General features: G+C 46.6%; 1 protein-coding gene across 3 annotated transcripts; it reads left to right on the top strand.

The window, feature by feature from the left end:
• The first annotated feature begins 3,862 nt into the window (after positions 1 to 3,862).
• On the top strand, positions 3,863 to 15,123 carry PEX5 (peroxisomal biogenesis factor 5). Of its 3 annotated transcripts, XM_080554204.1 has the most exons (17): positions 3,868 to 3,934; positions 4,149 to 4,339; positions 4,724 to 4,759; positions 4,937 to 5,069; positions 5,582 to 5,716; positions 6,839 to 6,944; positions 8,157 to 8,247; positions 8,577 to 8,693; positions 9,079 to 9,171; positions 9,345 to 9,464; positions 10,016 to 10,159; positions 12,539 to 12,609; positions 12,776 to 12,991; positions 13,133 to 13,298; positions 13,483 to 13,640; positions 14,021 to 14,241; positions 14,329 to 15,123. In XM_080554204.1, exons 2-16 carry the CDS (start codon positions 4,190 to 4,192, stop codon positions 14,220 to 14,222), a joined length of 1,938 nt encoding a protein of 645 aa, XP_080410330.1. In that variant the 5' UTR covers positions 3,868 to 3,934; positions 4,149 to 4,189; the 3' UTR covers positions 14,223 to 14,241; positions 14,329 to 15,123. The 3 variants fall into 3 exon arrangements, with proteins under 3 accessions (XP_080410331.1, XP_080410330.1, XP_080410332.1); XM_080554205.1 differs by having other exon boundaries at positions 3,863 to 3,934; positions 14,021 to 15,123; XM_080554206.1 differs by lacking the exons at positions 3,868 to 3,934; positions 8,577 to 8,693 and having other exon boundaries at positions 3,943 to 4,339; positions 14,021 to 15,123.
• The last annotated feature ends 787 nt before the right edge of the window (positions 15,124 to 15,910 follow it).

The following is a 15,910-nucleotide window of genomic DNA, read 5'->3' on the forward strand; positions in this document are numbered from 1 at the left end:
AAGAACTGTATGAAGCAAGATCAAACCAACTGGCAGTTTCCTGTGAGATCTGTAGAGAATAAAGAAGTTCAGAAGACTGGAAAAGGCCAAATATATTGGCCATTAAAAATAACATAATCTAAGGAATCCAGACAGGTTTATTTTACTGCCCTTCCCTGTGGTAATGGAACAAATAGATATTAAATCTTCAACTTCAAATTTTCCATTTGTCAAAAAAAAAAAGAAGTCAAACCAATCTTTCACATTACAGTAACAGGCCTAGTGGATAAGTAACAGTAGTTTGACTTCAGTAAGGATTCTGATTCAATTTCATCTGACAGTCTTATAAGCTAGCTAGGAAACTTGGGAAAAAAGATGTATTGAAAATAGTGTTAGGAGAATCTGATGCGGATTAGAAAACTTTAAGATTGATTTTCACAGAAGATTGGATATCACAGAAGCACAGAATGGTTAGGGTTGGAAGGGACCTCTGGAGGTCATCTGGTCCAACCTCCCTCCTCAAGCAGGGACACCTAGAGCAGGTTGCCCAGGACCATACCCAGGTGACTTTCGAAAATCTCCAAGGAGGGAGACTCCACAACTTCTCTGGGCAACCTGTGCCAGTGTTTTGTCACCCGCACGGTAAAGAAGTGCTTCCTGATGTTTAGACAGAACCTCCTGTGTTCCAGTTTGTACCCATTGCCTCTTGTCCTGTCTCTGGGCACCACTGAAAATAGCCTGGCTATGTCTTCATTTCTTCCTCCCCTCAGGTATGTGTAGACATTGATAAAATCCCCCCCCCCGAGCCTGCTCTTCTCCAGGCTGAACAGTTCCAACTCTCTCGGCCTCTCCTTATAGGAGAGGTGCTTCAGTCCCTTGATCATATTGGTGGCCCTCTGCTAGACTCTTTCCAGTATGTCCGCATCTCTCTTGTACTGGGATGCCCAGAATTGGACACAGCACTCCAGGTGCAGCCTGACCGGTGCTGAGCAGAGGGGAAGGATCACCTTCACTTGATCTCATGGTGATACTTTGACCAGTGCAGCCAAGAATATCATTAGTCTTCTTAGCCGCAAGGGCACATCGCTGTCTCATGTTCTACTTGGTGTCCACCAGGCCTGAGATCTGTTCTCAGTGTGGTATTACTTAATTGTTTCTTCAGTGATTTATTCAGCAGACTAGAAAGTGTGCCTGATAAATCTGAAGACAGCACTAACCTGAGAGGGGATGCAAAGAATTTGGAAGACAAAATTAGTATTAAAATGATCTTAATCAATGGGAGAAGGAGTCTGAAAGAGCATGGCACCATTTATTACAGGCACGTACAAAGTTCTGCACTTAGAAATAATGACTTTCATAAATTTAGGATGGGGAATAGGTATGCAGAGACCTCCATTTTGTCACTGGTTTCCATCAGGCCCAGCACCTTCTGTAGAGTACTGGCTACCATCAAACTGATAATGACAGAGGGATGCAGAGCACAACATAACCTTTTCTGGAACTATACAATCTGCTTTTCTCACCTCTCCAAGAGTTATTGAGGTCCCTTGATATTTCAGTTCTTACTGCCAAAATATTTACACTTTGCAGGTAAGGGTCCATTGACTTTGCTCCTCTTCCTGTTGACTTTAGATCAGACCCTTTGTTTTCTACTTGCAAACAGAAATAATCTCTGCCTCAGCTGTCATTTCTGATTCCTCTAGTTGCATCACAGTCTTTTGAGACTGTGAGGGATAAATGGACCTACCCAACTTCTTGTCTAAGAGCTAGAAAGTCCCACTCTGCAGGTTTCTTTCTGTTTCAGCAGGTGGAGGGACATCCAGTCATCACTCTAGCCTTAGGCAATGACAAACCATGATTGAGCCATAGAAGATGCTCTCTCAAGGCCTCTTACAGGCTGTATTCAGACTGTTGTAGATGATGCTATGTCATTTGCAGTAGATTGAAAGATTGCTTAAGGTTGGAACTTGTTCAATGGTGTGTGCTGCTTTGCAAGAGTCTTTAGTGAGCCTGATGGCCACCAAGAGCCAAGGAAAACACACCACCTTCCCAGAAGAGAAAGAGAGGAAGAGAAAAAAAAGAGAGGATACATTTTTCTTTAGTGTGTCTTGTTCCTGAATGTAGCAGAAATGAGCCTGGGTGCATTCCCTGTGGGGCCTGTTTTTGCTGTTCAGACTAAGAAAGGAATGCTGTGGGGACATTTTTACAGATCATTCTTTGAGACTCCCTGCTCTGAACCAGGAGAACAGTCTGGACAGGTATCATGGACATACCCCAAGACCCTGATTACAAATGTTTATAAATCAAAATTTATTTATAAACCAATTCTTCTTCACTTTCCAGTCTCTGACTGCTTTTGGATTTCTGACCATGCTATATCTCAACACCTACACACCCCTTCTCCCTGTCTTTGGGCAGTCTATTTTTTTTCCTAGGAGCAGCACTGTATGTCTGTTGTTCTTGAATGTAATTCAGGATTACGTCCAAAAGCCTCCTCCCCCTTTTGCTATCTCAAAGTGCTCTTGCAACCCTTGACCCCATTGAACGTATACAGGACTAGCATTTTATAATAGAAAGTAAGTCTTGTTTGTCATCCAGGGGCTTCACTCTGGATGAGTCAGCTCAGTGCACTCATGATCCTAGGCTGACTGTGACTTACAGGCAAGTAGAGAGTAGTATCGTAAGGCGGACATCTGAAAGAGTGGGATGTATTGTGCCAGTGTTGCATACCATGCGCAGCCTGGGGCTTTGTGTGCAAGAGTCCTTATGCAAATGTCTTTTCAAATGTTGCCATCCTAATGCAGCTGCTTGCCAGATGTAGGACGTTTCAACATCAGTGTCTGAATTGATATCTGAAGTGTACTTTCAGAGTGAATCCTCCAGCAAAACTCACTTGCTGTGCTCTGGTTTGTATTGTAGAACAGTCTCAGTGTGTAAATTACATTTTCTCCAGGTGGAACTAGGCTAGTACATGAGTGGTACATAGGGGCACACCTAGTGCATTTTAACCACTAAAAGACCACAGGACCAGGGAAAACATAATCCAAAATAAAGTTCCTCAAACATATTTGGTGTTGGTGTTGGATTTCTGGCCCCAGCTCTATCACTTTGGAGATTTGCTCCTGTTGAGCCATATTGCTTGCTAGCACAGACCTGGCTGTGGATGCATTTCAAAGCCACAAGGAGAGCAGTCATGAAGACTTACTGCCAAAGAATAGTGCCTAAATCAGCACCAGACGTCAGCTTTTGGATGGATTATCTGCATTTGGGAAGTCTGAAGAGGACCCTGCAGAAGAAAATATTCCTTTTGAAAAGAAGATGGGATTTGGGTCTGAAAACAATTTATTTCTAGCACCCTAGTTTCACAGGAGACGGTATACATCATGTAAACTCTTCTGTGTGGTTGTCTCATTCTTTTAGAGGCTACACGTGAATCAGCTCTGATTTTCCTGGTAGTTTGTTATTCCTTTGGGATCAGGAGTATAAAAGACGGATGAAAACTTTAAATCTGCTCCTGCGTGGGCTCCTCTCCACGGGCTGCAGCTCCGGCCCGGGGCCTGCTCCTGCGGGGGCTCTCCATGGGCCGCAGCCTCCTCCAGGCCACATCCACCTGCTCCACCGGGGGCTCCTCCACGGGGGGGCTGCAGCGTGGAGATCTGCTCCGTGTGGGACCCATGGGCTGCAGGGGGACAGCCTGCTCCACCAGGGGCCTCTGCACAGGCCGCAGGGGAACTGCTGCTGCGTGCCTGGAGCACCTCCTGCCCTGCTCCTGCACTGACCTGGGGGCTGCAGGGCTGGTGCTCACTCCTTGCTCTCCCAGCTGCTGCTGCACAGCAACAACCCCCCCGCCCCCCAGTGCCGGGTCTCTGTCCCTTTAAGGCGCTCGGCCGGGACGCTGCTCCTTTAAGCGCTGGCCCCGCCCCCTCCCGCCAGCCTCGCGAGCGCTCCGCTCCAGGTAAGGCTGCCGGCGGCGCGCCCCTGCCCCGCGGCCTGCTCCGCTGCCCGGGGGCGCGCGGTGCCGGGAGCGCGCGGGGCGGGCGGCGGGGGCGCGCCTGGCGGCGGAAGGAAGGGGCGGCCGGGCCCGTCCCGTCCCGTCCCGTCCCGTCCCGTCCCGTCCCGTCCCGTCCCGTCCGACGCCCGCCCCGTGTCGCTGTCGCCCCCTGGGCCAGGTGCAGCCCGGAGGGGTCCGGCGCCGTCCCCGCCTGGCGCCATGGCCATGAGGGAGCTGGTGGAAGCGGAGTGCGGGGGCTCCAACCCCCTGCTGAAGCTGGCCGGCCACTTCACGCAGGACAAGGCCTTGCGGCAGGAAGGGCTGCAGGGCTCCCTGGCCTGGCCCTCCGGGGCTCCCGGAGCAGCAGCCGTGAGTGTCGGGCTCTGCTGGGGGCGGTGGGGTGGGCGGCCGCGGTGTTGTTCTGCGGGGAAAGCAGCCGCAGGGTCGCCTGGTTCGTCAGTGGGGCGGTGGGCCGAGGCCTTACTTATAGAAGCTCCACCTGTGGATGCTGGGATGAAGTTGGTGGCCTCCCTGTTACAGGGGCCCAGCCAGAAGGACGCGGTGGGGAGGTTGGGCAATGCCGTTCAGGATATTCCTGCTCCTACAGTTTCCACATAAACAGGCAGCCAACATAGGGAAGTGCAGTGGGCCTAATCTCAAGGGAGAGGAGGCTGTGAACTAACCAGGTCACAGAGTGTGTGGAGGGGTATGGGATCAAAGCTGTTGGGATAATTGTCCACTTATTCCCTTTAGGTATCCAAACCCCTGGGAGTAGCTTCTGAAGATGAGGTAAGAATGGACCAACACATCCATCTCCGTACTGCTTTTCTCAACTTAGTCAGCTGTTTTTCCCCTTACCCGATTTTATTCTTTCCTTCTGCTAAGTCCCTTTCTTTCTCATCCTCCATAACTCTACCTGTTTGTCTTCTATGCTGTGTTCATAATCCTGATCACTGTCTTTGGTAGCTGGTTGGAGAGTTCCTGCAAGAGCAGAATGCCCCTTTACTGTCCCGTGCACCGCAGACGTTTAAGATGGATGATCTGTTGGCTGAGATGCAGGAGATTGAACAGTCAAGCTTCCGACAGGCCCCTCAGCGAGGTAAGGGTAGTTGGAGTACATGGTTACTGGAAAAGATCTTGGTGTTACAGTTAAACTCTTAGCAGGGTGGCTCCCTGGAAGAGAAGCCTCTGGGGGGGAGGGATGGATCTAATTGTTGTCTTCAGCAACAATAGCTGGGATCTTTGTGGTGATAGATGGCAAAAGGCGTGACTTGCAGCAATGATAACTGGCTAGATATGAGGAAACGTGTCTTCCCTTGGTGGGCAGTTGAGCATTGGAGCAGGTACTTAGGGAAGCTGGGGAATCTCCAGCCTTGGAGAAGTTCAGAAGCTACCTGCTCAATGCCATGAGAAACTCTACCTAGCTTTGGTGGTATCCTGCTCTGTGAATACTTAACAACCTCCAGAGATTCCTTCCAAGTGGAATCTTCAAGTCTCTTTATTCTAACAAAGAGAAAAGGACCTGATCAGAGGTGATGAGGGTTAACTGAAGGAGCATGGGACACTTAACGCCTTTGAGTCCTCTCATCTTCACTTGTGTTTTTCTTCTAGCTCCAGGTGTGGCAGCCTTGGCACTGTCTGAAAACTGGACCCAGGAATTCTTGGCTGCAGCAGATAATGCTGGTGATGTCTCTTCAGATTACAATGAGACTGACTGGTCGCAGGAATTCATTGCTGAAGTGACAGGTGAAGGGCCGCTCTTGGAATTATTGTTGAGAGGTTGCCCAGTCATATGCCTGCATGCGATGCAGAGTTACTGAATGTGAGACTGGAATAATGCTTTGGGACCAGCAGTCGGTGTTTACTGTAGTGGTTTTAACAGGAAGGCAGAAAAAAATAAGCTGCTTTGGAATGGATTAGCTAAATTGTTCACAAAGTGGTGTGGAAGCTTTTGTTCAGGTGTAAGGCTCTTTTATTTTCAGTTTAGGTTACTTGGAGAACTCGGGAGAAGCAGGCTATTCAAATATTCAAAGAAGCAGGCAAATTCTGGAGATGGTCTGGTACTGCTTCTCGCTTACATATACTCTTAATTCCCCCTGTTAAGGCTAAATTTGGCTTTGGTACTAAGGTAAATACTGTTTAGAGTGCTTTGGCCAATTATTTTTTCTTATTTTTTTTTTTGGGGGGGGGATACATTTTAGAATAAAAGTGGATTTTTTGCAAGTTGGAGAAGTGCAACGTGAATGTTTTTGGGATCAGAGGATAAGCTGTCTGTTCTAAGCAAGGTGGTAGTTTATCTGAAAAGCCATCTTCTATTTATGTATAGAGCTGGGGCTTGGATATGATCCTGTGACCATCTATGACTTTGCCTGGAAATTATGAGCAAGATTTAACTAGATCCTATTCTGTTCCCCAAGGGTGACAATGTAGTCCCATTCACTGACCGTCACTCTTTGTATTCCTGGGAATATAGATCAACACATGCCAAGGTCTGAGAGAGCTCTGATGAAGAGCTAGTGCTTTGTAAGTTGTAGTTTTGACAGAGACTTGTAATGCATTGCTGATTTCCTTGACCTACATAATATCCCACATGGAGCAGCTGATTAAGTTGTGAAATTGAAATGGAAGATAGATGTTGCCACCACAGAAGCGTTTGTATTAATAGATGGTCTGAACCTAAGGCTTGATTATTTTGTATGTTTTAGATCAAAACAGTTAGAAACAAACATTAGCGATCTTTCTTTGAGGAGGTCTTTCCTATATGTGTTAGATAACTCTGTGTAAAGTAGAGAGAGAAAAATCTGAATTTATTCTTAGTGAATTTCTGCCTATCCTACTATTCTTTCCCTGTACTGGTGTTTTATGCAGATCCGCTGTCTGTGTCCCCTGCCAAGTGGGCAGAAGAATACCTAGAGCAGTCAGAAGAAAAACTGTGGCTTGGGGAATCGGAAGACCAGTCATTGGCAGATAAATGGTGTGTCTGTATTTTCAAGACTAGTTACTGCTGTTGGGCACCTGGGTGGTTTAAGTTTGGATAGGTGATAAGAAATCTGCTATGGTTTGAATGCTTTGCAGTCATTTACTTAGACTGATGTTCTCTGACCTTCCGTTTTAGAGAACGGAGAAAATGATGCTTGGACACTGAATCTTTTAAGAGATGCCAGTTTTCCTGTATTCCAGTTCCAGCAAATACTGCGATTGTGTAGTCTAACTTAATCTCACGTGTAGTGCAGAGCTCCTTAATGTGATTTGAGGAGTGAGTTCAATAACTCCTACTCAAGCAGAACTTGTTTTCTACAATAGATACTTAGATTTAGAGATCTGAAGTGCCACACTCTACTAGCTCTAAACTTTTATCACTTTGTTCTCCCTATTTGGCAAACAGCATTTAGCTTTTCCTTAGCATATTTTTAGATTCAGCCTTCCAGGCATTATTTTCATATGTTTCGTTGTGGTAGATTAAAGAACAGTCTATTGCTACTAAAAATCTTCTCTGTGTAGGTACTGTGGTGGACCACAGTCAAATATTTTCAAGTAAGCTAGCAAAACACAGGCAAGCATTTGAACTAGTTAGATCTTTTGCTAAAACAGACTTTGCATATTTGGATGCTCTTTTTCTCCTGGCTTTTGCCTTTCCTGATATCTTTCTGCAAATACGGATGTTACTGAGTTACTGCCCCCGGTTTCAATTACTTCACCAAGACTTTCTGTAGTGGTAACACCTAGAACTGGTCCTATTCTGCAGTAAGCCAGAAGAAACACTGAATTGTGTGGTTGCTATGAGTCCTCAGTCCTTTTCCGAGTTGCTGCTTTTCCGAGATGCTGTTCCTCTTTCATGAGAATGACCTGCTTTCTCTTTCCCTGAATGTATGACCTTGTAATTGGTGGCGCTAAAACTTCTAATGTTTGATAGCGTGTGAGCTTGCCAAGTAGTCCAGACTGTTCTGCAGAATTGTGCTGGCACAGTAATCATTTAATTCCACTACTGTTTGTCAGTCATTTGCAGACTTAACCTGGTAGTAATTTTGAATTTTTGCAGATGAATAAACGTACTGAATGACTTCAGTGAATCCTAGGGTTTGTATCCCTCAGTGCTTTAGTGCCCCGTTGTGTGGACTGTTGTTAGAGAGAGAGTTCACTGTTGCCCAGTACCAGATTATCTCTTTCCCTTTTACTGTTACTGCAGGTATGAGGAATATCAACCTGAGGATGATCTTAAGAAAACTGCGAGTGATTTTCTTTCTAAAGTGGATGATCCAAAACTCAACAGTTCTGAGGTGAGGAATTCTGTGACTGGGGCTGACAGATATCTAGTATGCATAAAGGGTGTGGGGAACTGAGAAGGGGGAAGACAGTAAATAAATAAAGCATCTTGCTGTCCAGTGCTTCTGTTTCTTCCCTGTTTCCTAAAAGTTGAACCCAGTTCCCTCCAGATGTTGTCACTTTATACAACATCACTTTGAAGTGCTCTCCTGCCCACCTTTTCTGGCCTTTCGTGCTCACTTTGAGGAGAGAAATCCTCTTTGTGAAGGAGGGGGGCATGGACAGAAGGATTATTGGCAAAGCATCTGCCCAGCTCCACCCTTGTTTCATTTCTCTGCCACAGTTCCTAAAGTTTGTCCGCCAGATCGGAGATGGGAGGGTATCGATCGAAGCTAATAAGGTGACCCACAGAGACCAAGATCAGGCAGAGCAATGGGCAGCTGAGTTTATACAGCAGCAGGTAGGAGCCCCAGCTATATGTGCGCTGAAGGAGGAAAGTTCTTTGTCACAGTGCACAATCTGGGAGCAAGGGAGAATGGCAAGTCCAAATCTAAGCAATGCTTTACTAATGATTAGGCTGTGGGAGGCCAGGGAGGGGCTCTCGGACTCTTCATAGCAGAGTCTAGCCAGAAGCTGGGAAGGTATCTGGGCAGAGTGAGTGGTCTCATCTTCAGTAGCGCCTGGGAGGAAGGGTGTGTCCAAAAGAACTCATCTCTACTTTCCAGGCCATCAGTTCTTGCTGATGGGGAGGAGAGGTCGTCACAGACCCTCCTGCTGGTTTGGGATGTGCACTGAGTTTGCCAAATCCTAAAAAGAAAGGTGTGTTTCTGTTTCCAAACTCCCAGGGGGCATCCGATGCCTGGGTGGATCAATTTACGCGATCTGGGAACATGTCAGCTCTTGATACGGAATTTGAGCAGGCAAAGACTGCTGTGGAGGTAAAGCTGGAGGAGGAGGAGGGCTGGGGTACCATCTGAGAGCCTGTGATAGGGTTACCTGTCTACTTTGCATGTTGTGAGGAGGGCTAGAGACACTTAAGAGGGTGTGCTCTGGGGTGTCTATAGATCTCAGTTAAAAGTTGTACTCTAGTCACTTCCTGTTCTTCCTTCAGTCAGATGTGGACTTCTGGGACAAACTCCAGGCAGAATGGGAGGAGATGGCCAAGAGAGATGCGGAGGCTCACCCTTGGCTCACTGATTATGAAGACCTCAACTCCTCTTCATATGACAAGGTAATAGAGAACAGGGTTTCCTAGTACTATGATGATCTGCTTTGAGGAAACTGGCAGACTGTCTACCTTGTAGGTGAGCTACACAGACCCCAAGTGCTCTTAGGATTCCTTCTCATAACAATAATTTGCTGTCACTTGCACCATAATCCCAGGTCAGCTAGGGGCTAAACCTACTGTTTTTACTTGTTCTGGTTTGCAGATGCTGTCTAGTTCTTGTCTAACATCAAATATCAGTTAGTGCTGGGATTCCTTGTAATGAGTGCAAGTGCCAGTACTCCCACCCAGATCTAATGAGACCAACACCAGATATATCATCTCTGTTACAATTTATTCCATGTCTACTATAGTCCAGTTTTGGAGGAATTTTTCAGGACAGAGCGGGCAGGAAGAAGAGTCACTGTTCTGCTCCAAGCTCGCAGAGGGGATGAGGTGCTGGCTACTCTGTAGTTGGAATGTTTCTGATGCGGCAAGATGCGTGATGTCTTGTAGAAAGTGCTTTTCTCCCTAAGCCTGTCTCCTGGCATTAGCCCTCTGCTTCTCTTCCGTGCTAGGGTTATCAGTTCGAAGAAGATAATCCCATGAGAGATCACCCTGATGCTTTTGAAGAGGGGCGGAAGCGCTTGGCAGAAGGTGACCTCCCCAATGCTGTCTTGCTCTTTGAGGCTGCAGTACAACAGAAGCCAGATCATATGGAGGTGAGTGAGACCAAAGGTAACAGAACTTGGCTACATGTCCTGCTACTTGGAGCCTTCCCCTTTGAGGTGTCAGGGTGTGTGTGAAAAGCTCACTTCCATGTTATGAGCTGTGCAGGGTGTATGAAAACATTCTGGTTTTCTGTGTCTCTGGGTATGTAGCTGATAATCTCTCTACTACTACCTGAAAGAAAGGTGTGGGGAGCTGGAGGTAAGCCTCTTCTCACAGGTAACTAGTGATAGGACTAGAGGGAATGGCCTCAAGTTGCACCAGGGGAGGTTTAAGTTAAAAATTAGGAGACATTTCTTCTCAGAAAGAAGAAATGTCAGAATAGTCAGGCATTGGAACGGGTTGCCCAGGGAAGTGGTAGAGTCACCATCCCTGGGGGTATTCAAGGAAAGGTTGGACATGGTGCACAGGGACATGGTTTAGTGGGTGACATTGGTGGTAGAGGTGTGGTTGGACTGGATGATCTTGGAGGTCTTTTCCAACCTTTATGATTCTGTGATGTAACTGAATTCCAAGGAGGTCTGTGGGCTTATAACTAAAGTCAGATGCACAAAGCCTTCTGGCTTGAAGCTGTGTAAAGTCACATGAGACTGACATAGAGCCAAGACAAGGAGTTTTCATCTCTTTAAGTTGTTTCTGTGGAAGTCTTCATTGGCATTTCAGGACTGGAGATGCTTGTGGTAGTGATGATGATTGCTTTTAATATCCATATTAAAGACTAATTCTTAGTAGCTCATTAAACTAGAGATTCTGGTTCGGACCTCCATCTGCCAGGAGAAGATGTTACCTAAAAAGACAGAGATGACATGAATGTTTTCACAGAAGCTGTAGACCAGAGAATGATTTTTATACTGAAGAAAATGTTCCAGCAGCTAATTCAGTGAATGCTTATTTCCATAAAACGCTTCAGCTTCTGCAGGATGGATTGAGAAATCAAAGCGCCTGTGTACCTTGCCCCAGAAGTAGAGCACATAGATATTCTGAGGAGGAATCAAGCACATACAGTGCTACCATTTCTGGAGTGCCTACCTCAAAGATCCAGGGATGCTGAATACTTAGTGTTCCTGATTCAAGTCCTGCTATTTGCATGTGATGGGATAACAACTAGTTTGTTAGTCCTCTTGGAACAGAAATTTTTTGGCTTCTGGGAATACAGGCATCTGATTTTCTAGGGTACTGGGAGTAGGTGAAAAGTAAGCAGATGTTCTGAAGATCCGCTTTTGCTTTAAAGTGGCCAAAAGGTGTGTTGCTAGTACTCCTTAAGAATCTGTTACTCTGAGGCTGTGTGGGCTGCAGGCTGAGTATAATGGGGAAGTAGTTGAGACCTTAGGAGTAGAAATCTTGAACTTTTCCTGGCTAGCTGTATTGAAAAATGCTCTAAATTGTTCTGCTGTGACTCCGGAAAAAAGTACAGGAGAAGTCAAGTTCAGGTGGTGCAGTGATCAAATAGACTTGTACAATTGTTTCTGTGAAGGAAAATATCACAGTTCCCTTGGTCCAGGTTACAACTTTACTTTCAATCTCTACTTTTCTCACTTCAGAACCCAATGCAGGCATGACTGGTGAGCTCTGTGTAGGATCTAGTTGTATGGTGAGGCACGAGAGATTTGAGGCAGTAGTCTGCCTCTTACTTGCTTGTGCAGGCAATTGCAGTATGTTTTGTGTGATTTAGGTTCAATAAGCAAGTACTTCATGCTGACAACCTAGCCAACTGTGCAGCCTATTTAAGACCAAGGGGTGTGATTATCAACATAAAGCGAACAGGTACTTGCTTTAGGTTTAGTGCCTTAAATATTCCATGTGTCAGCAGCCTGGAAATGGAAGTTTTTTTCGATGTTCTAGTGTCATGATTAAAGAACCAACAAAACAACAGTGCTTCTACTTTCAGGTCTCGTGGTCAATTCCCCAAGATTATCACTTGCAAGTGGACCTCTGCACAAGTATATGCAGCTGCATACCTTGAGGGTCTCATTATTAGCACTGCTGCTACGCTGTTTTGTTCTTAAGAAACCTGAAATCTGCTTTTCGCTTCTTCCTCTGCAGTTTGACCACAGTTAGAAGCTAAATATGGAGAATACGGGGCTTAAAAGTGCTAAAATTGCAAACAGTTGCATTATGGTAGCTCTCCAGATAGAGATTCACCTGTTTTCACTAAAACACCAGTTTTATTGGCTTTGAGAGCATATGGACCATAAAGTCTGTATATCTTTCCAGGAAATTCATATGCATCTGTGGCTAATGTGTATACTTGCATATACTTGGTCTCACTCTGAAAATGTGTGGGATAATGCTGTGGATTTAATCTCTGTGCCTTTGGCTTTTTTTTTCTGGATCTGAAGAAGTCTGTCTTAGTACATCTTTATCTCCTCCAGGCCTGGCAATATCTGGGAACCACCCAAGCAGAGAATGAACAGGAACTCTTGGCAATCAGTGCTCTCAGACAGTGAGTGTTGTGGTAGATCTTCTGAGCCACATTTCTTGTCTTGTGCATAATGCCTCAAGGACCATGTGGCTAGTGTTGCATGCTTTGCCTTGACTATATTATCTCCTATATCTGAGTATATCCCATTTTGATTTAATACTGTAGTTCTTCTTTCTATAACCTGCAGATGCTTGGAACTGCAGCCTGGGAACCTCACAGCACTTATGGCTTTAGCGGTCAGCTTCACCAACGAGTCCTTGCAGAAGCAGGCGTGTGAGACTCTGCGCGACTGGCTACGCCACAAACCTGCATATGCTCACCTGCTGGAGAAGGAGCCAGAGGAGAGTGCCTCAGGGCCAAATCTTGGGCATTCCAAGCGTGTGCTTGGTTCTCTGCTGTCTGAGTGAGTTGGGGGTGTACAAATTTTAGCCTTCAGCTGAAAGGCTTCTTGGAAGGTTGGGACTGGGCCGGGCAGATGTTAGTGGGCAACCCAAGGTCAGCTTGCTCTACTGTGTACAAATGTCCTTGTTCCATGCTTTTCCAGCTCACTTTTTGTGGAGGTCAAAGAGCTGTTCTTAGCAGCTGTGCGCAGCAACCCCTCAACTGTTGATCCTGATGTTCAGTGTGGCCTGGGTGTCCTTTTCAACCTTAGTGGCGAATACGAGAAGGCTGTGGATTGCTTCAGTGCCGCACTTAGTGTGCGCCCCAATGTAAGAAAGGGCAGAGTGGGGGTGCTGGAGGTACCTGGAGGTTTATGGGTGGAGATGCTGTTTATATGAGAGGCACATCTTTTGAAGTGGAAGAGTAAGGCAGATACGTTGGTTAGGGAGGGTTGGCTTGGAGCTTAAAAAGAACCGGTTTGTCTCAGCCGTTTATCTCTGTCCCCTCCTCCAGGACCATCTTCTCTGGAACAAGCTTGGTGCCACCCTGGCCAATGGGAATCGGAGTGAGGAAGCTGTGGCTGCATATCGGCGGGCACTGGAGCTCCAGCCAGGATATATCCGCTCTCGATACAACTTGGGCATCAGCTGCATCAACTTAGGTGCCCACCGGTGAGCATAGGATGGGCAGATCTGCTGTGACCCACGAGTGTGTGTATGTGTGTCCGAGAGAGACCGCAGCAGGTTACTAGGGCAGCGCTGTGCTGTCTGCAGCCTTCCCATGGCATAGGTAAAGAGAGATTGTGTGAAATCTGCCCTGAGAACAAAGTGTCAGGCAGATCCACTTGGAGTAGGGGCTATCTGGACTTCAGTTTCTGTTAAGAGGGAAAAGGGGGAACTCGGGGCTGGGGGCTTGGAGTTGGGGAAAGATCTGATGAAGAGGGTGAAACTGTTTTGGAGGGGAAGAAGTAGCAGTTTAGAAGCAAACGGGGAGGGGAGTTTGAGATGTACCATCTTCTCCAATAAGCGTGTGTATGTTCTCATGTTGACAGTGAGGCTGTGGAGCACTTCTTAGAGGCTTTGCACATGCAGCAGAAGAGCCGAGGTCCACGGGGGCAGCAAGGCGCTATGTCTGACAACATCTGGAGCACTCTTCGCATGGCCCTCTCCATGCTGGGGCAGAGTGACCTGTACAGGGCAGCTGATGCCCATGATCTTCCCACACTGCTTCAGGCATTTGGCCTCCAGCAGTGACGCTGGGATGGGCTCCCCTGTGAGTGCAGGTTTGGCCCAGCCCAGCAGTGACCTTCCCTAGACAGAAAATGTTCACTAGGGTTCACACACACCTTTGCTCTGGTAGGGCAGACCAATGGCAGCCGTTTCTTGAAGGACCTCCTGCTGAAGTGTGGAACTTCCCCTACCTGTCTGTTGTGGCCTGAGCATCTCTGAGCAGTTCACACTATCATATCCGTGGCTGACTGACACTCTGCTAGGCAGATGATCAAAGTGGGAAAACAGCAAGTCTTGCCGGAGTGCATCTGAAGTAGTAAACCAGCGTGGCTTTGAGACATTACGATAGCCATTCTGCAGAGACTGCCTGCTGGACATGTCTTGAAGGCTGGTTGCTTTGGTGGGGTGGGATTGCCATTTGGTGAAACATTGAAACATTCTGGGTTTTCAGTATGCTTCCCCCATGTATGTGCTTGCATGTGTGTATATGTGGGTTGCTAGAAAAAGCTGAGGAGAGCAGTTCCCTTTTCTGGGTAATAGTAAATTCATGGTACGACCAGATGCTAATGTCTCAGTGTCTTCATGGGCCTTTTGAGAGCAGTGTGTTGTACTTGTGCTAGGGATGTGGGTGGAGGCCCTTAGCCTGTAGGGTTAAGAAGAGATCCTAGCTCTCAGACGTGAGGCAATGCAACAGGAACAAAAGCCTAAATGTAATCTCCCAGAATATAGTGAGGAAAGGGTCAAGTCTTAATTTTTCACTTGATCGTCTGTCATTGTTTTTCCTTTGTGCAGAAGTTCCCCATCTTGTCTGTACTGAATCTTGTTGATTATAAATATCTGTATATGATTCTGTTGGGGAAAATGTTTTTAATTGTAAAATATTTTGTATAATAGAGCGGGGGGAGAATTAAAATTGCCAAAATTACATCTTTCTCTGTGCCTCTGTTGAAGCTGCGTGCAATGGGTAGTGTAGATCTCTGAGGGTACAAGCCCACTGGAATGCAAAACACAGATGTGCATCTTTGTCTCCCATTTCAACTCAGGTTCTGCTTTATTGATAGCTCATGCAAATGAAGCTTAAAGGGACCTCGTTTTGCTGTAGCCAGAGGCTTCATTTCTGTGAGCCTGCAAAAGAGCTTCACTGTACCAAAAGCTCTGTTTTCCTGCTTAGGCTTAGGGGTCAGTGAAGCACCTTTTTTCTTTTTCTTGTTACCTGCTGTGAGGGAAGCTGTTACATTTATCGCTTCTTGGAGGAACCTGACTGCTGCAGTAGTCAAGACCAGGAGCGCTTATCCTTCCTTTTCCACCAGGCACCTGTTTCTTCATACTTCTGCGCTACAGGCTTGTTTCTCGTGCTATATCCTCTGCAATAACAATGAGGAGCAGAGTGTGTGTGGAGGGAGCAGTTCTTACTGTATGTTTTCAGATCCCCTAGGTTCCCTTGTCTCTCATCCAGCACTGTGGCACCGAACATGCACGCGCTGTGTTGAAATTGCTCTAATGCATGTGAAACAATTTGCTGCTTGTGCCATCTGAAAGAAAGGAAAATGCTGCTTCTGCTTCCAACTCACACACCTAGCTCTTCTTGTGGTCAAAGACGTGCCTTTTGCTTTTTACTTATTTCTATCCTTCTTTGGTCAGTGGAAAAAAAGTCAGTGCCTATGGTACTTACAACCTGCTGTTCACGTTTTGCATTTTTTCCCCTATGTTCC

The sequence above is a fragment of the Anser brachyrhynchus genome (assembly GCF_964034855.1).
Source record: "Anser brachyrhynchus genome assembly, chromosome: 1".
Classification (NCBI taxonomy): Eukaryota; Metazoa; Chordata; class Aves; order Anseriformes; family Anatidae; genus Anser; species Anser brachyrhynchus.

Bases quoted from the DNA above. Each gene is read 5' to 3' on its own strand.
- PEX5 (XM_080554205.1), top strand. From the start codon at position 4,190: ATGGCCATGAGGGAGCTGGTGGAAGCGGAGTGCGGGGGCTCCAACCCC. The intron at 5,070-5,581 runs GTAAGGGTAGTT...TTTTTCTTCTAG, and splicing joins CCGACAGGCCCCTCAGCGAG to CTCCAGGTGTGGCAGCCTTG. The intron at 9,465-10,015 runs GTAATAGAGAAC...CTTCCGTGCTAG, and splicing joins ACTCCTCTTCATATGACAAG to GGTTATCAGTTCGAAGAAGA.